This window comes from Brienomyrus brachyistius, chromosome 13, assembly GCF_023856365.1.
Source record: "Brienomyrus brachyistius isolate T26 chromosome 13, BBRACH_0.4, whole genome shotgun sequence".
Classification (NCBI taxonomy): domain Eukaryota; kingdom Metazoa; phylum Chordata; class Actinopteri; order Osteoglossiformes; family Mormyridae; genus Brienomyrus; species Brienomyrus brachyistius.
In genome coordinates this window covers 1203541-1229961 of record NC_064545.1, presented here as the reverse complement: position 1 = coordinate 1229961, position 26421 = coordinate 1203541, and the positions used below count along the sequence as shown (strand labels likewise).

General features: G+C 45.3%; 1 protein-coding gene across 2 annotated transcripts in view; it reads right to left on the bottom strand.

Moving 5' to 3' along the window:
- fto (FTO alpha-ketoglutarate dependent dioxygenase) overlaps window positions 1–26421 on the bottom strand; it is an 89540-nt gene that overhangs the window by 45950 nt on the left and 17169 nt on the right. For both annotated transcript variants that reach the window (XM_048972444.1, XM_048972443.1), the window contains exons 3-8: window positions 25281–25956; window positions 23160–23279; window positions 20903–20982; window positions 20550–20693; window positions 16856–16975; window positions 3529–3653 (exon numbers count right to left, since the gene is read on the bottom strand). In XM_048972444.1, the coding sequence (XP_048828401.1) occupies window positions 3529–3653; window positions 16856–16975; window positions 20550–20693; window positions 20903–20982; window positions 23160–23279; window positions 25281–25956 (1265 nt within the window). The remainder of the gene's footprint in view (window positions 1–3528; window positions 3654–16855; window positions 16976–20549; window positions 20694–20902; window positions 20983–23159; window positions 23280–25280; window positions 25957–26421) is intronic.

The following is a 26421-nucleotide window of genomic DNA, read 5'->3' as shown; positions in this document are numbered from 1 at the left end:
AGGTTTTGGTTTCAGACAATTTCGTTTCCTTGTGACTGTGACTCTGACTGATAAAGAGATTAGCGCCATGTGACATGGCAGCTATGGAAGCCAAGAGGCAAAATCGGAGAGTCCATAGCTTGCAATACTACTAGAGGTGAGTGGCAGGATGTAAATCCCATCCATCCGTACTGCCAGTTCCTGAACAAGCTGGATCAGGCTTGGGCATGTCGCCGACAAAACAGACAGGCACCATCTCCCAGTTTCCCATTACTGGTGGGGACGCCATGGGCCCCTTAGTGGTCATGGGGGGGTTGGGCATTGTCACACACAGAATGGCCTTGTTATCTGTTTGGTGTAAAAAATGCAAAAATACACACACACCCAAACTTCCTGCATTTAATGCTTGGTAGGGGCTTCCCATTGATCCACAAATGCATGTGCAAAATTAATAACCAACAAAATCTTTGGTGCTTTCAGTAGGAAAAATGCTGCCTGTTTTTGCGGAGCTGACCCAACATCTGTCAGGAGCCAGTGTGCTCGGGGGGATGTGTTCCCAAAGCTAGTCCCAACAGAAACAGCAAAGCCCACAAAGACACGGAAGCACGCTCAGCGGCAAGGGGCGGCTCCATAAAGCAACGTGCTAAATCAGCGGCTCGCCGCCACAAAGCGGTCGCCTTGAGCGCCGCTCCTATCGATCCCTGTGTTTAATGACCCCACTGCTCGTTATTCTAGGGACTCGGGCCCAGACCAGGGGACGTGAGGGGAAACAATCACAGGCAACAAAAAGAAATGTAACGGCTCTGGAACAGTGGGCAGGTCGGAGGTCAGGAGAGCTGGGATAGCATCTGTTCCCTGGCATAGGGCCACCGGGGGAGGGGCCGAGCTGGCATGAGCCTATGAGAGTCATAAACAGAGCAAGCTGATGATGATCGTGCTGCATTCATGGCAATATGGGCCAGAATGGTATCTTTATTATCAGATAGACTACACAGACAGACAGGCAGGCAGACAGGTAGGTGGACGGATGGATGGATAGACAGACAGACAGACAGACAGCCAGACAGACAGACAGACAGCCAGCCAGACAGACAGACAGATAGATAGATAGATAGATAGATAGATAGATAGATAGATAGATAGATAGATAGATAGATAGATAGATAAAGAAATACAGACAGACACGGACGGATGGATGGATGGATGGGATTTTTTTCTGGTAAGTGAGATCCGAAAATAGACACTCAGAAAGGTACCATTGACATAGGTGAGGAGCCCATTTGCTCTTTCAATTACATACCCCTGCCTGCTACCACCAGAACAACAAGAACGATCAACAATGGAAAAGACGGGATGAATGACAGAAATGTATAAAGTACCGGGCCAGATGGGCACCTGAACAGTCCATTTGTCAAACTCAGCAGAATGCGTCTTCCTGTGCCTCCCCTCCATAGCCATGCCCAGCCATAAAACTCTATGTAGTTTGGTGTTCGTTTTTATTACCATATAATGACCCTACAGCAGTTTGCACACTCAGTACAACACCCACAGCTGTGCCCCTTAGTTCTTGTGCACTGGCTGTGTTAATGCAGGCATCTCATTGGTCAATGCTTGACCTTTGCTCTCTCTACAGCATAGCAGGGCCATGGAGAGGCGAGCTTTGAAGTGTCCAAGTGTGCTGCGATCGGAAAGTCCGGCTTTACAGTGGATTGGGCCGCTGTAAATGAAGATAAACTTTTACCAGAGGCACCATTTGTCCTCGGCAACCTCTTCTGTTAAATAGCTAAATCTGGCATATTTAAAATAATTTCAGCCCGAAAGACACCCGGCGTGCTAGAAGTTCCAGAGGAGATGGCGGGGTGGGCGGGTGGCTCAAAGAAAGAAAAGGTGACCGTCCCTTTAAATATTGCTACCTACTGCACCAAAGTGTCACAGAGTGTTAAATCACTCAGACAGAGATGCAAATTATCCCGCAAGAAGGCAGGAGTGGCGGAGATTTATCTACGGGGAACAGCGGTTAGGGTGCTTGTAAATCGCAGATTGGGGCTGGGTTGAGTGCAAGGTAAACACACAATTAGAAAAGAAGCATGAGAACTATAATGAATGAGCAAGAGTGAGTGAGAGTGGAACATAGGGGGCACAGGGCTGGGGGGGGCGGTCACAGGGAGGATGCAGGATCAGCCTGTCTGCGGTCCTTAGGCTGCCGGTTTTAACTCCTATGAGAGTCGACATGCAAGAAGCAGGGGAGGCTTACATACAATATACAGACCCGCAGTTCCTGGTACAGAGGAATCCAAGGTGAAAATGCATGATGTGATACAATAAACAAAAATCAAACCATCACCTTCCATAAGCTTAAAGCAAAGACATTCTAAATGTCTTCAGTCATTTCATTTCAAGAACGGATGGTTCAATAAATAACAGCTTATTTAAGTCAAATGGCTTATTGTGACCTTGTATATTTCACAAATATGGTTATGTTCTAAACACTTTACCGCTCCGGAATCTTCACAGTCTCGTTACATGACTCAACTCCATGTGGTTCTACTCAGTCTTTGTGTTACGTATTTTCTGTTAACATGCACTTAACAGGCAACTCATAAACAGACGCATACATTAGCGGCCGGATAACCCTAAAGAGCAATCGGAGTTCAAACACATTATCTACATGTCTGTGCTTCACCCTCCTGCAGTCTAATCATCATTCTTCTGCTGACGACGATAATGATGCTTGACGACAACTAATTTCTCCCTGTCCTGTGAAGGCTCCTCTCCGTGACGGAACTCTTTTCTGCTGGGACTGGGATGGTCTGTAGCTTTCAGCACCTGTTGCCCCCCAAGTCCCTGCCCCTGCCTTACGACTATGGCCTGTTTACAAGAAATGCCTCTATGTGCTTGATGGATCTCTGTGAAACATCAAGCGGAGAGTGGATGGGTGGGGGCGGGGGGGGTTCCTCAGAATCCAGCATCTCAATACTCCCCCCGTCCCTCCCCCACCCTCAGAGGTTTAAACACTCTGCAGGGTCTGGGTCATGTCTGCCACATAGGCCTGGATTTTAGCCTCAGCACACTTAACAACTGGCTCCGAAGCTCGATTAAGCTGTCCACGGAGCACAAAGGTCAAACCCATTTGTAAGAGGGTCTCATTGAAGGTTAGAGTCTCTCTAATTACTCCAGAGAAACATTTAGAAACAGAGCGAGTGTCGAGGAGCCACGGCAGCGGGAAAGAGGGCAGGGTGGAGCTGATGGCGCTAAAACATCCAAACTTTGCGGGGGGAAATTTATCTGAGCCTATGGAGGCTCAATCTGTCAGGAAGTAATCCATCAGGAAGGAAATGACCTAGAACCATATGGGGTCAATTTTCCAAAGTGATCGCCGGCAATTTCCTAAGACTGGCATACTGGACATCGTGATGAAGCTACCAACGACAAGCACCGTAATGTACCGTTCACTTACAAAAACCTAAACATCACTTTCTAATGATGCATGCATTCATACTCTGCTCCTTCCATAACTACTGAGAAATCCCAGAATCCTTTGCTGCTTACCGCTCCTTCCAGGTGAGTCTGTGCTGCTGGCGCTCCGTGAGGGCCGGCAGCAGGGCCTCGGCTACCTCCTTCCTCCGCTGCTCCTCACAGCTGTCGTCCTCCGCTACGGCCAGCGTCAGCTGCGTCTGTAAGGGAATCACAATCATCACACATCATGTGGGTTTGTTTTAGGTCTGATCTGAGTGAGTGCAGCTTGGCAAGGTGTGCATCCCTGCTTGGCAACAGCTGCGACTGTATACAAATTGTCTTTAGAAGCTTAAATGTTTGATGTTTCTTTCTAGGGCTGGAGTATAAAAAGTGCCATGGAAGGAATACTAACCTAAAGTTTAACCGAGCCACAACTCTATACTTTGTTTACATAAAAATGTAAGGGGTGTTTAGTGAGAATGTCATAACCAAACCATTTCTACTCAAAGTGGATGAAAAGATTCATCTTCCTTTGTCATTAAACAGGCTGTCACTCCAAACTGCCCATCGGGGGCACTGTGATGGACCTGTTCCCTGACATTCAATACCTGATGGGTGAACGCAGCAGTGAATCACTCTCATTTCTTTTATTGTACTCTGCAGGTTCCCAGACAACACAGCTGCCTTTCATGTTCTTGTAAGAACACGCCTGACGCTCTACTTCCCGAAGGCACATAAAGTGACACTCAATCATAATTACTCTTAGTGAGTCTCCAGCAAGCTGAGGCGAGACAGACTGTCAGAGGGTTTGATGAGAAGCCTCTGATAGGGAGAAAGGATGTGGTCTGGATGCGGTGACCTGCATCGCACAGCAGTTTTTCAGGAGAACAGCGACACTGCTAATAACAGCATAACTATACTGAGGGATGTTTATTGACTTAGTAATAGTTCAATTCAACACAAGCTTCAGTGAGCTTTAAAGATATGACAAAAGTGCTGATAAGAGAATTAGAATTTGTGTGCACAGGTTCCTACAACTAAAACACACAATTGAAAAATTAAAATGGGACTGATAAAAACATCCTTATGTAACATGCGTGAAGGTATTGACATATATTGCTGAAATGAAACAATGCTTTATTCGTCATTTGCACAAGTTGAGGTACACTGGAATGCTTCTTTTCACATATGCCATCTTGTTCTCCTTTGAGGCGGACAGACAAGTTAAGGATATTCCTCAAGGGCCCATAGGAGATGTGACGATTCTGCCAAGGATGAGATTCGAACCAGAGACCTTCCGATTACAGGCACTGAGACCTAACCACACACCGCCCACATTCCTGCAGTATCTGTCAGTTTTTGGTGTCGCTGTGTCTGTTTCTGTTTATGACAAGCAGGTGCTGAATGGTGGGACAGTGTCTCTGCTCTAGATGGACAGCTACTCCCTCGGGATCTGACACTGATGGAGAGATTTATTTGTTTTATTGACACAGTCTGAGGAAGGACACCCCTGTTCCCACATTTAATGTTTGACAGTGACCGCCAAATCTGTCCTTGTGGCGGCCTGATTTTTTCAGATTCAATCTCTGCTTGGTATTTCTTGCAGAGAAAGATGCATATTTCCTATTTAACCACTGATACATGGCCATAGTCTCTGGAGTCTGCTGGTTTGAGGCTGTTCAGTATTGTTACTAGTTATTTCAGCGAGCTTCATGACCAGCCGACCAAGGAGACTTTTTCTGGATTGGAAACTTGGGCTTTAATAACTTTATATTCCATTGCGTTCATGGAGTTCTCCTGCAGGTGGAACCAGAACTAATAGTTCTTTTGTGAACCGGTATGAGCAGCCAAATCCTGCTCTGCATTACTGGCTGCGGTCTACAGTCAAGCATCTGTCTGCAGAGTTCTGCAAAAGGCACATTCAACTTCCTTTCTAATTCTTAGCCTTAATTCATTAATTCGACCATTACAAAAAAGGTATGTTGGAAGCTTTCATTATAAGGTGTGGCTAAGAATGACTGAGAGACAGAATCAGAAGTAACTGAAAGCCAAGATATTCCTGTAACTGCTGTCGTATCTAACATATAGGGGATTGGGGTTCAGGTTAAAGGTTTAACAGGGAGTACATGACACGTGGAGAGCCTGAAATGTCCAAAGTCAGAAAGCTTGCCCCAATAACCTCTTCAACTCCACTCACCTTACTTGTAAGACTTAGCAAACATGGTTCAGGTGGCCTCAAGAGACCTTGTGTGTGTGTCTCTTGATAGCTGGCTCCTAGTGTTTGTTGTGTTGTGTTTCAGCCTGGGTGCTGAATGAGTCAATTTCATGAAGCCCTCTGGTGCCCCTGAAGCCTTTTTGAGGCTTAGTGAGCTACGGCGATTGGGCGCCATACCGGCCTGGCGTGCCCGGCCCTGAATGGAGTCCCGCTGCCTTATCTATACCCTCTGTTATCACCGGCCCTCACAGGGACGCTGTGTTTATGGACAGACGACAGTCGCTATCGTCAGTTTCCTGAAAGCAACAAGAGGCGTCCCCGTGACCTCGGGGTAGCAGAGGGTGAGAGCAAGGGCAGGTATGAAACAAGGCTCTTTAAGCAGTGCCCATGTATATTTATACTGGGAAATGCACCAATAGTTTCTCTTATAAAGGGCACTGGGAGTAAACAAACACAAACACAGCCTGGCGTGATAGAAGAATCCCAGACACTAGTGTTGAAAGACCCGTCCAGTTCAAACAATTTAGCTCCTCATTCCAGGCTCTAGTTGCCTGAGGCGAATCACTCTCCTCCTGCTCACACATTTCCTACGTCCAAACTTTGCAAAATGTGCTTTTCCAGGATCCTTCACGCTTCTTTGAACAAGGGAGGAGGGGGGGGACATCTACTCCAAATGAGACAAAATGTTGTTCAGTTTTTTTAGCCAAGTAGGATGGCAAGTGCCGCTTACATATTTCACCTGAAAATGGTGCTTTTATGTGCACATCTGCACAACAGGCCCTCGAGGTAAATAATCCATATTCATATTGTGAAAGTCTTTTGTGCCCCAACAGTGAAAATCCATAAAAATCAAATCAATCACAACAGCTTCAATAATTAATCAAACATACTGTAGCCTATCAGTCCTGGAGAGTCTTTAAAGAAACATTATTCATAAATTTAAACTTTGAAACTAAAAAACTACAGACGTGTTGTAAATAAGCAAGGCCTGCACTCAACCTGAACACACCGAAGTATGCTTCAGCAAAACTACAGCTAATATTTACATGGTTTAACTTCATGATAATTCCACCCGTACATATATTGAATTATGACTGCATTACATATATATTCCCTTAAATTGCCTGCAAGACAGCAACAATCGGGCTCAATCAAGCTACGGCCTAGAGAAATGGTGTATCTCACCTCACTAGTTCACTGCACAAGTGAGCAAGCCACCAACAGACACCTTTATTACAAGAGTAGATGTTAGGGCTATTCATGAAACCAGAATTACTTGGAACCTGTCTAGCTTTTTCATAACATCACAGAGACCATCCTCGCCCCATTTGACGAGTTTATCTGAAGGTGTTTCATAAGCTTACATTTAACATTAAATATTTTAAGATTTAAGTTCCAGAAAAACTATTTTCTTTGCAAGCCATTTTTATATTATAAAAATGAAAACAAAGTAGACACAATATGAAAAGCTTTAGAACTAGGTACTTTCTCATCTTAAAGGTTTAGGTTTAGTTTGGTGATTTCTACCTATGTCTGGGAACCATAACTAAGAATAACTAACAATTATCCCAATCAGACACTCAGAACTGGTAGAGAAGAACCTTTCATAGGTAGAACGAAGACTTTGATTTTCATAGAGGGTTCTGACTAAAAGCACAGGGGAAAACAAGTCTTTTCTATTGTCCAGTCTAGTTTCTATTGAAAAAAATAAGTGTTGGAAGTGTTGGGCCTTCAGTTTGTCTGTCCCTCAGGAAGGTGACATCATTTTCTCATTCTTTGAATATCCAAAAATATACCAGCATACTATGTGCATTGAGATCTTGGCAGAAATGGACAGATGGCAATATCAAAAGCATAACCATATAAGCACTTAATACTGTAAGTATTAATATGGTATTTTGCTAGTTAATAAAGTGAACCTCTGGTAATTATTATTTCAGCTCATTAGAAGCAAGCGATCAATGAACAGACATGTCTCCAAACACAGGCATTTTTACTGCTGTTCTTCCATTTCTAATTGGCAAACTCACCTAATACAATCAAACAGAACAATTTATTCCAAATGTATCCAAAAGCCTGTCCATTGTTGGAAAAATGTAATGGACCAGCTAGTAAAATCATAATACTGCAATCTATTTACTTTCATGTTAAACTTTCACGCTACAATTCAACTCACACGATATATTTTCAGGTCAGTTTATGTACCAGATGATGTATGTGTAAGGCCTACAATCTGACTTCAATAGACACAAACAGCAGGGCACACGGAAAGATCACGATTCAGTGTGACCGCTTTCGTTTTGGGGAGGGTTTAGGGCTGCTATGAACTATCAATACTTTATTGGGGTGGCTCAGTATGTTCTCATTCAATTCATAGCAACCGAAAGGTTTTAAAAGAAGAATAAAGCGATTAGTCTGTGGAAACACTTATCCCATGAAATATGAAAACGGTAAAAGTCATAATAAGCTGGAAGATTATGACTGGAAACTGGACCCCAACATCCCAAGGAGGGTGAAAGGGTAGCAGGCCTTACCCAGCAACCCGATGGGAGGGGCTCGCCTTCTCCCCTTTCCACCCCATCAGCTGTTGACATCACTAAAGCCATTCAAGCTCTATAACAAATGGCAGGGGTTGGGGGCGGTAGCTGAGTTTCAGCTCCTCTCTGGGTCATGTAGATGGGGATGTTATGAGTGTGGTACTTGTGATCTCTGGGTGATTGAGAAGCTACCATCTCGACCAGACTTCCCCCATGAGAGGACTAAGAACATATTCAGACCGTCATCAATTATGTCAGTCCTGAACTGAACCAGGCCATACAGACCAGAGTATATGAAGTGTAAAACATTAGAAAACACGCCTTGAAAGGAGAGAATGGGCTAAAGAATGACACTTGCAGAAAAGGATGGCAGACAAAACCCATTCCAACAAGTGATCAGGCCTGAAAATGTCCTCCATGCCAGTGAAAGCATAGGCTTTTGTTCCCAAGCCTATAGTCCATCCCGAGGCCAACTGTTGCCTGCCTTGCTGAACATATGCTTGCTTCAGATGAACCGTGGCAGAATGAGACGCCTTTGTTGTTGTTCGATTGGTGGAAAAAAAAGGAAAAATCTGTTGGGGTCACAATGAAACAACCCTGCAAAGACTTGACACTAATACAACCTCGGCGCTGACATGTTGCACAATGGCCGGTGGATGTACGTCCCGTTAATAGCGGCACACAAACCCCGGGCTGAACGAGATCACCAGATGTCCTCCCAAACCTCTGAGGGCTCGTCTAAAGACCATCTACTGCTTTAATTGCTTCTGCATAAGTAGAATGCAGTTTAAAAATTCATGGCTCAGCTTGTTCAAAATAAAACAAAACCGTTAAGGGTATCAATAGTACCCATCACCAGAATACCTTTTCTTTATAAACATTTCTTCTGATTACAGTGGGTAGCAATTACAGATTCTCTGACACCGAGAGAAACAAATAAAGGTGAAACATGCTGTAGGAACACAAACAACCCTTTGCCCTCAGTGGTCCAACTGAGAATAGACAGGGCTCCAGCCTGCCTGCGTAAGGTGCAGGAGGGGAGAGCCCCAGAGGGACTGAGCCTGGCAGAGTACAGACCCTGCCTTTTAGGTGATGGCGGACAGTCATTACAGGTTGATGGGGGGAAGGGTCGCAGGAGGGAAACCAGCATCCCCCCCCCCCAATTAATCTGCCCGGTGTCAGGAGGATGAAACTGCACACAGGCAACAGCATATTAGCCCATTAAAGCGGACGGTTTGAAGCAGCAGGTGTGGAGGCTGTCAAAGAAACGGCCGCAAAGCCGTTCGGTTTCATGCGTGGCAGGGGGACAGGGCAGCTCCCATTCCATTCAGATTATTTTAGCAAATTTAAACATGTACAGATGGGCAAACAAAGTACAGGGTCTGTGCAATGTAAGTCTTCTGTATAACGGTGATAGAATGACTCGAGGCTTGGAAAGCCATCATTCTGACGCTTTATGAATCGGGATTAGAGGCTTGCTCCATCCCCTGATCTCCTTATCTTGGCACGCTGAGCTCTGCGCAGGTTGCACTAGCAGCAGGCAGAGGGACAGAGAGCTGGCTCGTCGGTTCATTCATTCAAATTAGAGCTACGCTAATGCTACACTTAATCACTGAATCACAATGTTATTTTTCATCACTTTGCATCAATACTTTGAATCCCTGCATCCATGCTTATCTGTTTATGTGGGTTTTCATACTCGTCGCTACAGTTTGATCAATGTGGATGCAGTAGCTGCTTATTGTATGTAGATGGGCGTAGCTATGTAGGCTAGTAAATCCATGTACGGCATCTTCTACAGCTGACTGGGCCTGTTACTGTGCTACCTGTTTTGCTTGGATGGCAACACATTCGACTACGGTGCATATGACCAGCCACAGCAGTAAAATGCAGTTTGTGAGTTGTGACACAAGAGAATGAAATATAAAAAATAACTGAGTGAACAAATCATCGGTTCAATCAAATAACGGAGTGAAGCAAATCATCATGGTGAAGATGTTATTCACAGATGAGCGGATAAACAGAGATTTAAAGAACAGGTGGGTATTCCAAAAAGCAGGGTTTCCCAGTCAGCTATATAACTTAAGCGAAATCTGAAGACTGACCAATAGCAAGAGAGACAAGTGACATTCCTATTGGACAATCCTTCAATTTGGCTTGAATTATCTGACTAATGCAGCAATGGGTTGGCGCCCCATCCTGGGTTGTTCCCTGCCTTGCACCTGTAGCCTCTAGGATAGGCTCCAGGTTCCCTGTGACCCTGAATATACGACAAGCAAGCACAGAAAATGGAAGGATATTGGTTATGAAGAAATCCTGCTTTGTGGAGTACTTCCCAGGACTTTCCATTTTAAGAAGAGTACATTTGTTAATGTATTTAGATGATTTTATTATATTACTTCATTATAAAATCAGTCAGCTTGTTTACAGGGCAGAGGAAAGAAAGTGATTGGCTGTGACAGAGGACCCGCCTCCTCACATCTCAGCTGTGCAACAGGGAGGCCTTTTGCTTCCACTAAGTTTAAAGGGCATAATTCATGGCCGCATCCGTCCCTCCATTAAAAACAGCATTTGAATTCTGCCCCACCCAAAATGAAACACCCACCCCTCCCGAAATGATCTCCATATCTTTTTCGATAATGTATCATCCTTCTGTTCCATTTCTTAGGTGAATCAAACCATTTCCAGCCATTTGATCCCAATCACGTCCCCATTGTTCCACACTTTGTCTAACTGCGCGTCAGCCAGAAGGTGAACGGGAAGAAAGCAGATAATATTACGGGGAAAATTAAAAGACGATCACGTCTTTGCTTTAGGGGAGCTTTTTCCCACATATCTGGGGAAAATGCACCACATGGTCCCTAATCCTGCCATCAAGGCATATCGTTAAGTGATTAGAGATTATAGAGACTCTGCTATACGGTCGTCTTCTTGTCCGGACACCTACAAACACTAAGGTGGCTCCAGCCACGGAGCACAGGAACGAAGCGGGGAGGTACCGGTGTGCGTAAGAGTGCAATAATGACCCTTGTCAGAAGTAAAAAGGGGGCTGCTCTTGGACAGGAAATGAGTTGTCAGTAACAAACGCCTCGCAGTCTGCTTACCCCTGCCTGGCAGAGCACCGAAGCCACCCTCCCTGTCCAACGCGATTAGCCTGAGCGGTGATTAATCTGTCCTGGCTCGTAATTCCTTTTGCCACTTTAATGGATGTTATCTTCCCCTTGTGAAGACTTATCTTGCTGATCGCAGGGAAGAGGAAACTCGGGCAAATAAATAAATACGAGGAATAAAACAGTCGCTAAGCAGATGAGAGATTATTCGCTGTACCAAGCTCGTTTGTTCCAAAGTAAATGAGACAGCTGGGATCAGCTACCACACTCGGACAAACAATTAAATTGGGGCACCACCGTCTAAAACCAGAAAGGGGTACGATAGTTTAAAAATTACAGAACAAACATGACTCCTACAAAATGTGCTGTTAGCTTACATTTGCATTTCTGATTGACTTTATTTGAAATTAAACCCAGGGAGTGCTTTGCATGTTTTGCTTTGTAACAATAAGGAATAGTCGGCACAAATTACAAGCAGCGTTTTACCTATTCTTTTATTGCAGCCAAACATGTTTATTATATATATATATATATATATATATATATATATATATATATATATATATATATATATATATATATATATACGCACACACACATACACACACATATATGTCTGTGTGTGTATGAAAATATATATATATATATTCACACACACATATATATATATATATATGCTGTAGTACCTTTCACCACTTACAAGCTCTTACAAGCATGAACCATAGTAAACTCCTATTGGCTGTGGTGTATTATTTATTCTCATAGCAGGATAATTAATTATTTCCATGCTATCATTATTATTATTGCTGTTGTTGTCATCGTTATAAACATTTGCAGCTTGTGCCTTTAGAACACGGTGAGAAAGCTTGTACAATTAAATTATTACTAGTAATAGTACAGTAAACTCGTACGTAATTTCAATTACACGATTCTGAGAGTTATGGAGAGGACTGAATTGGTGGAAGCAGTGTTCCTTATAGAGGCACGTTTCCCAGCAGGTCTGTGGGTGCGAGAAACTCTGTATAGCACTGAGAGCTGTACTGACACTCCCTGGATCAGCAGAGATTTGGACTGCGATGCTGGAAGGGTGAGCAAAAAGAGGGCGATCTGAACCGCGGCATGGCACTGATGCTCCCGTAGATATTGTCACAGGATGTATCCTCGGTAGAATTCCATTCAATATCTCTGTCTTAAGGTACAAAGCTTGGGGCTGTAGTGGCTTTGGGAAACATAAGTGGTCTTTTTTTTCCTTCTAGAAGGGCGGCATCTGCGTGTGAAATTCTCTAAAGGGGTTTAAGTATTTACCCAGAGCACTATCAGCTGCTTCCTAAAATTCTGCTTATCCTATTGAAGAAGTACTTCAAAGAGAATTGGTGATACCTTAGCCAGCAGATTCTGTAACCCCCCCCCCCCAGCCACCAACCCCTCCCTACAGTTCATTCTCCTAGTCAGGACAGGTTCCTTCATGTGGGAAGAGTCACCTACACTGTATAGCTACTCTCCAAATGAGTGACAGCTATAATCCTAAAGTAATCTCGTGAACAGGAGGACGGCATCCATCTCATCAAATAAGCGTCTGGCTGCAACGGTTACCTGCAGGATCACACTGGACCACCGGGGGAGCTAGATGGGATCCTGTTCCCAAGCTGAAGCAGAGTCACAAGAAGAAATAGTTACCTCACCTCCTGTATCTCACCGAGCACAAAACGCTTATAGGAACAGCAGCGATGACACTAAGAGGAGCGATCTTCCGCTAGCGCCACGTTTACGGTCGGGCCGTCTGATTCACACTTGTGCAAGCGGACCGTATGCAGGAGGGAGAGCGAAAAGCCCGGAAGGGGGCGCCATGCGCCGTGGTGAGCCTCTGCTTAACGAGCCAAAAATGCCGAAGAAAAAAATGTAATCCCTAAAACTAACCGTGATGAGATGCAGAGCACCGCTTCACATTAATGTTTTACAAACACATTAAACAGAGAAATAGAGATAAATTGTCCCAAGTGACCTTGAAATAATTATATATATACAGAGCAATATGAAACTGCAATGAAACTGATACACTTTAATAATTAGATTCTTGGCTCTGGCCCACTGAAGTCAATAAAGGTTATTAAGGCCAATTGCTGTCTAAATACATTACAGACAGAGTAAACTGTCTGTCGGAGGTCGAGTATTTCATTGCCAATATGATAATTCATTCCCTGTCCTGGGGATTTCTAAGTCCCGTTAGTGTCTGCACTCTGCCATACAAAACCAGATTGGATTTGCTTAACCTTTTGGGTTTCGATCAAACAAGCTTGCATGGCAATAACATTTACATTGACCCCTCCCACACACAAGACGCCATCAGCCCCCCTCTTCCACCTCAGTCAATAACCTAATCAGTTATCGATGGCCATCTCCCCAGTCAGTCTGCAGCTGCTCCACGCAATGTGAGAGCCTTTCAAAATTGTTCTAGAAGGCTCCCATTAATACCGAAGATAAGCTGGCCTCTGGGTGAAACCCCTCAATCATATTTTGTTCCAGTCGGCTACAGTTGCGACCAAATGGGGGGGTTTGGATAAGAATGACAGGCCGATAACACACAGCACTGTAAATAATGAGCCGTGAACCCATTTGTATCCACTGGTACCAAAGAGACGACGCATATCCAGGTGGGGGGAGGGGAGGTCTATTTACCAAGAATGTATATTAATCCTGCTGGGGAGATGTTCATCTTTTATGAGGCGTCTTTCCCTGTCAAATGGGGAAGGGGGCGATAGAGATCTCTCAGTGTTCCATTGGTCTTGAGCTCACGGGCGAAAGGATGCGAGGGGCCGGGACAGGTTACTCAAAAGAGGCGTCCGAGCAAAGCGGGCAGGGCCGGGAGGCTGAAGCGGGCTACGGCGCCTGTCATAATCTCACCAGGGCTGAAGGAGCTCACGTCCCAAGAAAAAGCGAGATATAGGCATAGAAACAAACGGAAGCCCATGCTGGAGCCCCGCCGGCCGCCACTGGGGCCCTCTGCACGCCCCCCCCCGTCCTCTCCTCTCTGTCGATGTGGCTGGCACTATTCATGGCCGGACGTTTTAAATAAATGTCAGTTTTGTAGGGTCTGTGTGATAGCAGACCCGGGGAGACACAGGCTCTATCCGCAGGATCTGCGAGCAGCCCCCTGCCCCTCAACCCCCGCCCCCCTCTGGTATCCCACCCCCAACCTCACAGGAGTGGGACGCTTTTGTGCGGCGCTCTCCTCCACCCCGAAAGCACGGCGCGCTCGTCGCCTCCTTTTAAATGGAAAGTAAGGGCCCAAGATGCACACCGCCCTTATCTTGATGTTGCGGCAGCCGATAAGGCCTCAAATTTCCTCACGTCCATTAGACGAAAACACAAACATTTGAATAACCTTTATTTCCTCTGCCTCTCACTCACTATCTCCTCACTTTATGTGTCCATTTTGCAGCTCATCAATTCAAAAGGTAATAGTTCGGGCTGGGGGGGGGGAAATAACTGAATGTTTTTTATCAGAATGTCATTCAAATGAAAGGTGCGGCATTTCCATCACAAGAGAGGGGCGGCAGAAAATACTCCCCAGGGCCGAAAATGGCACCAATAAACGACAGCATTAAAATATATCTCATACAGGAGGCTTATACTTAACTAGAATTTAAAGGACAATGGTCCTAGCATCAGGCACACTAGAGATCTGGTTAGGAAAAAAAATCATTCATATTATTGTAATAATGTATGTCATTCTGAATTAGTGTAACGTTATTCTGTAACATGTACTTCAAATATAGCTATATAAATATAGCTGTAGCTATACTTCAAATATGCATGTTTAAAATTTTCTAATATATATATTACGATGCGATATATATATATATTAGGATATATTTATATATATATATATATATATAAATGTTTATGGCAAACAATATATAGTGCACAAAAAGCACCACAATAATAACTATATTAAATCATTACCTGGAAAAAGAATTCAGAGTAAAACATTACATAAAAAATTATTAACAACTCCATCAAAACTCACAATGCATACATGGCACAAAATTACAATAAAAAAAAGAGAATTAAAACATTAACCGGCGCTGCATGGCAAAAATGTGTATGTTAAATGTGACTGAAGTATAAACAGCGAAAGCAGAGGCATACACAGAACCGGTTTGTGTCACTCTGTTTTAAGGGGTATAAGATAATCCCTATAGTAATAAATCAAAATAATTCAGAATACAGTCTTCAGGAACTCCATTCAAATAAATAAAATCCTCACTGCCACTGGAGTTCGCAAAGAAGACAAATAAAGAAAAGTCCACATTTCATTAGAAGCAGAAGAACTAAACAACCATAATCTTTTGGAAAATGAATAAAATAAAAATATGATTAAACCGAAATATTGACCAAAGTGACCTGGCTGGGTGGTCCAATCCAATTCAAATGGAAACAACCGTCTGTGGTCATGCTGGACGTCCGTGGGGACCGCAGTGTCTATACCTACCGCTACAAACAGGCTCTTAGCATCTAGCACCCCTGTATCTCCAGAAAATAAGACTTTGAATAATTCAGTCATCTTTGAAAGATGTTTCCAGGACACAAAGGTATAAGCTTTAAGTGAATTTACAGGAGACCCCCCCCCCCCCCACCCACCCCCGAACTGACGGACCCGGAGGGTCGTGCATGCTATCACCTCCGGCGCGGCGGAAGCGTGGCTGCTCACTGGATTCCCAGCAGCACGTTATATGTGATTACTGCTCAACGGGGCTCTGCTGTGAGGATGCATTAGACGGTAATGCAAGAGTGCCCCCTACTGCCTTCCTCAGAGGAGCTGAGCTCCACTCCTATCACAGAGAACTGTGGTTCTAAACAGAGAGGCCTGTTGCCGGTTAGGTGGGTAAACCCTGGTTAAACAAAGGGCACATGCACAGGCTGCTTCAGCACAATGCTAGGGACTCTGCATGCAACAGAGGATAGCTAGACTTAACAGATAATGTAGCACAGATGTTTTTATTACAGGGTCAGTGCATTTTCACACGTGTGCTCGTAACAAACACACGCAGAATTCACAATCATTCACCATAATCCTCTTAAACAAAAGGAGATACCAACCTGTTACGCAATGTTGTATAGCATCATCAGAGCAGTCAAGTTAAAGAGCAGTGAGGAACCGAGAAACAAAAGACCTCCATGCAATTGTGGAAAGAAGAAACCTGATGTAGACCACAGGAAGCCCAGCATTCAACAGAATTCCCACGGCAGTCCACCAATCTGCCCTCGTCTCCACTTCCTCCTGTTATTTACTACATGCTGCAGCTCTTGTCAATAATGACATAATAAACCACCGCCTGTTTCCTAGGAGACCACAGTCCTGCTGGAAGTTCACACCTGAGGGTGCAGACTCCTCAGATCACTGGTGAAAATATCAACATTTGTAGCACAACAGATTTCCTATTATACTTCTAATATGGTTTTGTTCAGAATTCAGAACATGGAGCCAGTAACTTGTGGTCAGATTTTATTCCCCAGAAGAACCCTGGCATTCCCATTCATGACAGAGGATATCTCACCATGCTCTCCATCTCTCTCCAGGACTCCTCCAGCTCCTCCATGGGCTTGTTCCACCAGCTGCAGAACCTGGAGTAACGTCTGCCCTGGAACCAGTACTGGCGCAGCCACTCAAACTCGACCTGCAGAAACCCATCACATCCCATAAGACAAGCCAAAGGGAGGAGACTCGACGTAGCAAGAGCAGTTGAGGCGAATTATGGGTCAAAAACATGTCCAGCACATGTATGGTTACATTTATTGGGCACATTGTCACCTATCTCATAAGACACAAGCATCTGTAAATCAATCAACCTATGAAAAGTACTGATGCAAAGCAGCAGAAAAGTTTCTGGGATTTGTCATCAGGGACAAAACGACACCAAAAATATTCCATTTTATTTTAATAATGACCATCACTGTAATCCTGAGAAACATTAATCTAGCTTTTATTTCAGATTTTAAAAGCCAAAACTGTACATTTGCAGGGGAGTTTCTCCGAAGTGTGTGATAATAAATCCACCTTATAGTGTGACTGGTAGAACTGAACATCTTCAGGGAAGCTCCCCAAAGTGTGTGATTACTATTCCATCTCATAGTGTGAATGGTGGAACTGTACTTTTGCAGGGGATTGTTTCCAAAGTGTGCGATCATCTCATGTGCTGGAGTGGAGCGACCATGGCTGCTGCTATTTGTTCTTGTCCCAAAGAGCGTTCCTAATTACCTGCAATGTGCCGATGGTGGCTGTGTGTATCCACCAGCGGCTTTCACCCCGACACCCGGCTGCTCTGCCCCCTGTGCCACCCCAGCCCACCCCACCCCCAAGCCCATTCAATCCTCCCTCAGCTGGACGCCCTGGCCTTTCTGTCTTTCGGCGACTTCACCCCGCAGCTTTTAAGGAGAATGGCAGTTTGGGGCTGGATAGCGTTGCCGTCGTGGAGCCATTTTCAACGTGCCCCTTTGATGTGCTGATTAAACCCTCTGCAGGATACCTGGGGCCGGCAGGTCTGCGTGTTCATGTGCGGATGCCCCACATTCAGGAGATGGAAATGAAAGGCTCTAAATTAGGTAGAATGTTTCAGGTACCCTCCCCTAGAAATGCAGAGCTGGAAAACAGCCCTCAAATAACGAAATGCTGACATATGAACAACAGTGTAGCACAAAACCGCAGTAATACAGACCTGCGACTTTAATGTGTGTTACACTCAGCTGAGATCAAATCAAGATGTATTGATTCATAGTGTTTAACAATTACACCATGGCACATTCTGCTCATACGTTTAAATACAACACAGATCTCCTCTTTCTATTTGACGGACATGGCTTGATCACAGCAGACGACATTCACAGAAACATGGGTTTGGGTGCAGATTAGGCTAGCCACACACAAGGAACCTTTGAGAGAAATGTCAAGCTTTGTTGCAGTCCAGACCCGCTGCCTTTCTCCTCTGCCCTTCACAATGCGAGGGTACAAAGTCTAAATGTGTCCCTTGCAATGGTACTCCCCCTTTACAGAATGATTACAGTCTCAGGATTAGCATTTAGCCAACAGAGCTGGTACATCATGCCGCGTAATGTAAAAGCAAGGTCCGCGTGTGGCCAGGTGTCGATCATCTGGTGTCAAGCCGTTCACCATGAATTATTTGAGAAGGTCGGAGACTAAATGCCACCTGGCCAGATGGAGAAAATCTCTGTTATTGTTCTTTTGCTGGTGAGTTAGCCTGTGTCTGTCATCCCGCTGGGTGACATGCTAACTGCACATTAGCCTCTGCATTGACTGTGCACTCACCATGGTGACCCCGGAGTCAAACTGAACTAACCCCTTTCAATTTAATGAGGCAGGATTTCCACCACCCCCCAACCTCACAGTATTTCCTGACCCTGTTCAATCTATTTCCATGGAGGGCCCAGGGTAGAAGATGATGAAATCCCAATCAATACACCCCTCCTACCCGCTCTGCAGCCATAACCTACTATGGCTTGGTGAGACCGGCACTCCTCACCCCCCCCCCCCCCAGCTGGCTCAGCATCACGGCCATCAATCATAGCGGCTTGATCGTACAGCTCTCGCTGTGCGGCAGCAGCTGACCAAACAGCACTGTGGAGATGGAGGTGGGGCCGGGCGTCTTCATTCAAGGGCCTTGACCTGGAGCACATTCCTGGGACACGTGCTAATTGCGTCCTCAGACCCACCGGGCCTTCAGAAAGGTCTGCTGATGTTCTGGAGAACCTCCAGGAGGCCTCAGCTCAATAAAGTAGGACACCGAAGACTGGCTGCATGAGCAATTCTTGTTCTGCGTGTTTATATACTTACTCAGTATGTAAGGAGTCAGGATACTCACAGGATTTAATTTGCCCCCCTCCCAATGCATTATAAACACCCATGTCCTTCTTGGAGCCGTGCTGCTGTTACGAATCTACGAGAGAATGATGATAAGGCTCTAAACAGGGTGAGTTCATTTGGGATTTGCAGTCTGCCCAACGCAATGGCTTCTGGGTGCCAGTTGCAGCCTTCCGCACACACTCCACACAGACAGATCCGTAGGTGGTGTATAGCTTTGCAGGTTAACAATTTGTGCCCGAGCCCATAAGGTTGTTGGGTTGAAGTCTGTGACCAGCCGAGTAATCATATTACTTTTTGGCTTGAGAAAGGCCCGTAACTGCCTGGAGAAAATGCTCCAGGGGCACCAGAAGAATGGCTGACCCTGTGCTCTGATCCCAAGCTACATGAAAAACAAAAAAATCCTATGTACTTATACAAATTCCAGATACAGTATCATTATAAAACAAAAAACTGGGTGTGCTCGTGTTCTGCCAACTTCTTCAACTTCATCTGTATCTGGTCAGATGTCCTTTATACCAGACAATAAAACAGGATGGAAGAAATCCCATATAATCACAAACAGTGCATCAAATCCTTGTAATAGGTTGTAAATATATGATAAATTACTCTAAATTATCAACATCCTTAAAAGAAATCATGCAAATATGTGTACCATCCTTTATTTATATGCGTGTGTATGTGTGTGTGTATAAAGAACACAAGTGCTGGTCCAGACTCTCCAGCTGTAAGCCACTTTGGTCAAACATGTTAGAGGCCAAGGAGGGCTGAAAAGGTTATAAATTGCAGAATTGCAATACATCACTGAGTATAATTTAGGTTTGCCTCTCCTGGGCAACATGAAACAAATAGCCCAATCGATCACTGTGCAACTAGGTAAGGCTGTTGCCCACCTGAAAGCGATTTCCCTCCAAAACAGAAAGTAAAATCCCCACCAACCACTGTCTGGAGCGGTAATCCACCTCACATCTCACTTCCTAACGAGCGGCAGTTGCCCAGTGTCAGTGATGGAGCTGTTCCCAGGCATCCGCTCCTTCGGCCTGGCTTCATAAATATCAGGCATGGCCTTTTCGGCCAATCATCAACCACATCATCCGTCATAATGGCAAGCAACTGGGGTGCTGAAATCTCACGGTGATTCCCTGTGTGTGAACACTGCTGGTTCCTTGGACTTTACACAAGCTCTTTAGCTGCCTCGTCATCAGTGGGGAAATGCTGCCACTGAGTAGTACCCTGGGATTCCCCAACGGGGGGCACCTATACACATATAACACTCCACCAATTTAACACGCCACCAACAGCGGTATCTTTAACTTACTCCAGGATGGGAGCAGTCTATGACACAGAGCAAGCAGGCTAGTAGCCCAAAGCTCTACCTCGTTGTGAATCTCCTCAGAGAGCTGCAGAGCAGAAGGCGACAGGGAGTGCAGACTTCTGGCACCAGCGTCTTGGTTTGTGGACATGTTCTCCAAGGCCTCCTTGCAGCGGCGCCGTATGTACTCCAGTGTTCCTGAGGAGCACTGTGAAAACACAGCAGGGCGTCCTAAGCACTGCGACATGATCGGAGCCCCGAAGCGGCGCTCTCGTTTCGACAGGAAGTGCTCTGAGGGCTCGTCCTCGCCAACTTCACGTCTGCAAGGGGTCGCGGACCAGCCAAGCTCTACTTCCGCTGCCTTGAGACGTTGGGACACCAGCCCCACCCCACCCTGCCCCCAGACCCCCGGCACACCTCGGCCACTCTGTGTGTGGAGCTGAAGCGAGGAGCCTCCCCGGCCAAGACGCAGTGCTGGTGGGTCCGGTTCAGGTCATCTAAAGGCAGAGCAGCAGATACAGGGTGGTGATCTTCACCCACACAGCCATAAACATACCAAACCATTCATCCTTCATTCAGAAAAGCCTGAAGGAAAACAATACTTGATACCACAAGTTACCACTATTTTGTTTGGCATTCTTTAAAGAATAAATATTAAAATGAATGAATGAATATGAAAACTATGTGAACACAGATGTGCAGATTTAAGGGTTTCCTTTTTGGTATTTCAGACTAATGAATAACTTAGAGTTTCTCAAGAATGACTTTATGAAATGTAAACAGTAAATATATATTTTAGCACTGTCTTTGCCCCTACTTGTCCTTCTGATGGAGCCAAAGAGGAGAAGGCTTTTAAAACTATTGGGTATAGGTCCTTCTAATTGTCCTGGGTGTGTTTGCCCTGTAAATCTTATTATTTACTCAGCCTGCTGCCAGACCTGCATTATCTTTCTCATGATTGAAATTCTGTTTGCCACTAATATGATGATTGGATTTGCAGGTAAGTGCTCTAGCAAAAGGAGCTCGAGGGTGTGACACTGACAACCTGTGTAGAACAGAACATAGGGAATAAGGAAGGGGGGGGGGGTTCTGTTAATGTGGACAAGTCGTTCTAACATGGTGCCTTGATGGTGCCTCACATAACCTAGCAATGCTATGTTCCTGTAAACATCTGGAAGTCCGAAAAACAACAATCAGTAACGCCATGGAAACATGCCAGGACATAGCTTGACAAAGTGGTTAACAATGTTGAAAACTGATTGTCCAGTACATTTTTGCTCTCTGAACACTTACCCATGAAAGAATGTGGGCTTTTTAATAAGGTCAATATAATTTTTCAATTTCCTCTTGATTCACCTCATTTGATAAATTCAATTCGCATCAATTTACTCTGATCAATTCCCATTTCATAAAAAAAAAAAAAAAAACAAGATTCACTTTCAACGCTGGAAATGAGATTGACAACCCTGCCGTATAAATCGATTCTGTCGAGTTCAGGTTGACCTCTGAGTCAAGTTTCCGAATGCATTCGAAAGTGAGGCGTAGCTGTTTCGCCTGAACGAAAGAAAAAATGGAGAGGGTCCATCACGGAAAGATGGTGAAAGGTCTCCAAATCAGACCCAGCTGCTCACAGCCACGTATTTCGAGGGGGACGAATTATAAACACAAACCTGAGTAGGAACTTCGGAATAGCGATGATCTTTTACACGTGCAATCAAACAAAAGCTATGAGAGACCCAGAACGTCTCAAGCTGAGATAAGCAGAGGCTTGTTCCAGCAGACTGCAAGCCGACCGCTACAGATCTCCATAAGACGTCCCGGCTAGGAGGCCTGCCATGTGGAGCCCGGCTAGGTGGCCTGCCACGCAAAGCCTGGTGAGGAGGCACGCCAAACGGAGCCTAGCTAGGAGGCCTGCCACGCAAGGCCTCGTGAGGAGGCATACCACGTGGAGCCCAGCTAGTAGGCCTGTCACACAAAATCTGGTGAGGAGGCACGCCACGCGAAGGTGGACACTCTGTCGCGCCGAGGCATCTGCTGAGCCCATCAGCGTAAAGGCCTGATTTACGCCCCATGTCATAGGAGCACCGCTGGGGCGGCCGGCCTCATATTTCCTTCTAGACGCGATCAAGATGAGGTCACAGCACTTCATAAAATAACATTTGGGTTTTCTAACCTTTCTAATGTGGGCAGATTCATGGGACCCCTGACTACGTATAAAGGCAAACTCAAGTTCTGGGATTTGGTCGCCGTTTTCCAGCTCAGTATTACACACATAGATGAAAGTGGCGTTTCAGAAATGAATTAAGTGCGATACTCATGCTCTTCTTTTGGGAGTAAGTCATTTCTGTCTGAGTATCTGACACTAAGGGAACAAACTTCTTTATTTTATCAGGGTTCGAGGCTGCAGGGATTTTCTGGACAAACTTCAGACAAGCATGTGTGGGATTCCTCCGTTTATATGGTGTCAGCATGGGAAGTGTTCTAATACGACTATCCTCAAAAAAGGCTTTTTAACATCATTACACACTTATCAGCCTCTATAAAATGCATTTTTCTCATTAAAACATATGTTATGTGCCTTTTGAAAGGCATATGGAGTACATTTCTGAGCACGACGTTCTGAATCCAGATGCCAGTGTGTGTGTGCTTGGCGGCAGCCATAGTGGATCGGTACCTCGCAGGTAGTAGCAGTCCCCGGACTGCAGGGGAACCGCCAGGCCCGGGGTGTTGATGTCCCAGGCCACCTTCAGTCCCAGACGCCAGGGGGCCCGGCCCGCGTCTTCAGAGCTGCCACCTGTACACAGCGCCAACGTCAGGGCACATTCACCTAATGTCAGCATTTGACATTCAATGGCACGCTATGCATCTACACAATGCCAGTGGTGCAAAATGCCTAATCAATCATCTATTAGATGAGATTTACAATAAAGGCAGCTTTCAACTGTAAAACTATCTTATTAAAATCCAGACTCATTGAAAAAAAATGGTTTACTGAAGCGCTAATGCAAACGGGCAACATAAAGTATAAATATATTTACAGTGTATCTCGTCATTTATATAATACCTATTTAGTATTACTAATATATTTTTGCCTTATGTGTTTTTTGCTATAGAGCAGTGGTAGGAAACCCCTATCCAGGAGTGAAGGCATCCAGTGGGTTTTCTATCCTACTGGATGAGTTACTACCTGCCTAAGATCAGATGTGGGTCATCAGAGACCAGGTAGGATGGAAAACCTGCTGGATAATGGCACTCCAGGATCAGGGTTGCCTACCCCTGTTATAAGGTGTCTTAAATGCCATGGGGGAGGTAAATCCAACCAACATAAAATTTCACTTACATAAAGGTTTGTGGAACAAATTCTTTCCATGAGTCAAGATCTGCCTGGATGTTCTGTCTTTAATGGTATGAACGTAAACTGAAACAAAACCTCTGGCTGCGGAGTCACTCATTAGTTAGAATAAATCAAGGTTTGTTAGCTATGCTGAGTGGCAGTAGTGTATGAAGGGATGGAAATGGACACGGAGAATCGGCAGGGTAATTAAGGGCCCACCGTTCCACAACACCGTTTCACAAATAGGGTACAGTCATAGCACCTCTTCCTAGCTCCGCTACCAAATGCTAAGCAAATGCAAAAACAAGATCTGCTCGACGCTTTTCACAAAAATCAATACTAAACACCTTCCACGGCTCCCTGGCTCTCCCATCATCCTTTTCCTCCCGCTTCCCAGATAAATTGTAACATCATTTTCAGAAAATGCTTTCCGAAAGCTGCAAATGACATTGCTCTCAAACATTCCAGTGTAATAGAGTATAAAAACCCCAGGTAGACTCTGAGAAAGAGAGAGAGAAAGAGAGGGAGAGAGAGCTACCTTTAGAATTTTATTAACTGTCATATATCATTTTTTAAAAGAAAACTTTGCCACCCCCGAGATCCAATTCCAGTTCTAACTAGGCGACTGACAGATGTGAGCTCCGCTAATTCACGCTGCTGCAATACCTCATTCTCCTTCTTTTCCCCTTTTCTCTCCAAAAAACAAACATCAGTCCAGCACCTCCCAGGTACCCGACAGGTCACCAAAGCCACATTTTAAGCAGTCAGCTGAAATATTCCTGCTGATTTGACCCTTCCAACCTTCGAGGAGTGAGGCAGGATTAGCACTAACCCCTGTTGTTTCTGATTAGGACATGAAACAACTATGCAAAACGGCAGTGAAATAAAATTGGTGAATAACACAAAAAAAACTAATTCAAAATTAAACTGAAAAAACCTAGTTAGGTTAAATGCCAGGAGCCATATTGATATTGCAGAGGCTAAAGGGAATTGCCACAGTGTACTTGAAGCAAGTCGTTTAACAGCTCAAAATATGTCAGAAAATTGTCTTGACCTTGTCCAGCAGATTTTATTCTGAACTGCTGTTCTTTCAAAAATGTGTGAAATGTCACAGACAACAGGACTAAGGTTGTGATGTTTTCACCAAAGATTATAAAAACAGTCGGGCAGTAAATTAAATTTACTTCTTACAGTAATTTTTTTACTTGGTAACCAATATTTGAAAATAGTTTTTTTTTTTTTTTAATAAAATATACTTTTTACTGACTCAAAAGAATAGAAGTATTCCTTAAGTGCCTTGAAAACGAAACTACCACCAAAGCCTGTAAGAGGCAATATCCAGAACCCAGCTAGGAAAGCTGTGAAAAACCTGCACATTTTATTTACTTCAAACACAGAACAGCTGCGTGCAAAGCTATGCTAATCTGCCGCAGCGGGTTGAGCCCTCCCCCACCCCCTTACCCTCAACTTTGTCATCCTGGCAGCTGTAGTTATACACGGCAACCGAGGAAAACGACACCAGGTTCTCGTCGTGGTGCCAGCCCACCGCCATCTTGCCCATGCCGTAGTAGGGCTCTTCCTTCAGCTGGTCCATGGTGGCTGGGTCCATGTAGTTCAGCAGGGTGACGTTAAACTGGGCCATGGCGGGGGAGCCCTTGGAGCACTGTGGCTGAGGAGACCCCCCGCCAGCCTCGGCCTCTTTGGGTCCCTGCTCATGGTCGCTAGCTTCCTCTCTGCGGTACACATCTTTGCAGAAGAAGTGGTTCAGCTCCCACAGTGCCTTGCAGGCTGCCCTTAGCTCCTGGTCACAGCAGGCCTTGCCCTTATCCTCCACTTCCTCCCGAGCCTCGCCCTGTGACTTGTCTTCCTGCTCCCCTTCCTTCCGCTCCTCCGTCTCCTCGCTGTGCCAGGGGATGGTGAAGAGGCGGGTGTTCAGGTAGCGGTAGGTGTAGCCCGGCAGGCCCAGGAGAGCGCGGGAGACTGAGGTGAAGACGTCGCGGCCTCGCACCCGCACGAGGTCACGCAGCAGGCAGCCGCGGCCACGCAGGGAGCAGAGGGCGGCCTGCACGCGGCTGTGCAGATCAGGGGGCAGACCGTCAGCCCGTCGTAGGACCAGGCCGGGATAACTGGACTCCCACTGCGCGGGAGCCAACACAGAGTACGCAGTCAGGGTGGAGGTCACTGGCAAGCCAAATCCATACTGAGCTGCTGCTAAGAATGATTCATTACTAACCATTTATATATACTATACAGTATACAACACACACACTATATGGCCAAAAGCATGTGGACACCCCTGCTAGTCAGAGGGAATTGGCTATTTAAGCCACACCAGTTTTCATTAAGCACACAGTCACACAATCTCCTGTAACAAACGTTAGCAGCAGAATGGGTGGTTGTACAGGAGAGGTTAGTGACTTTCAACTTGGTACCACCATAGGATGCCATCTTTCCAACAAGTCACTCTGCCACTTTTCTGTATTGCTAGGGCTGCCCTGGTCAACTGCAAGTAAAGTGACTGTGAAGGTCAAAACATCTAGGAGCAAGTTCAGTTCTGAAGTGGTCGGCCACACAGAAAGGAACCTGATCACCAATATATCAA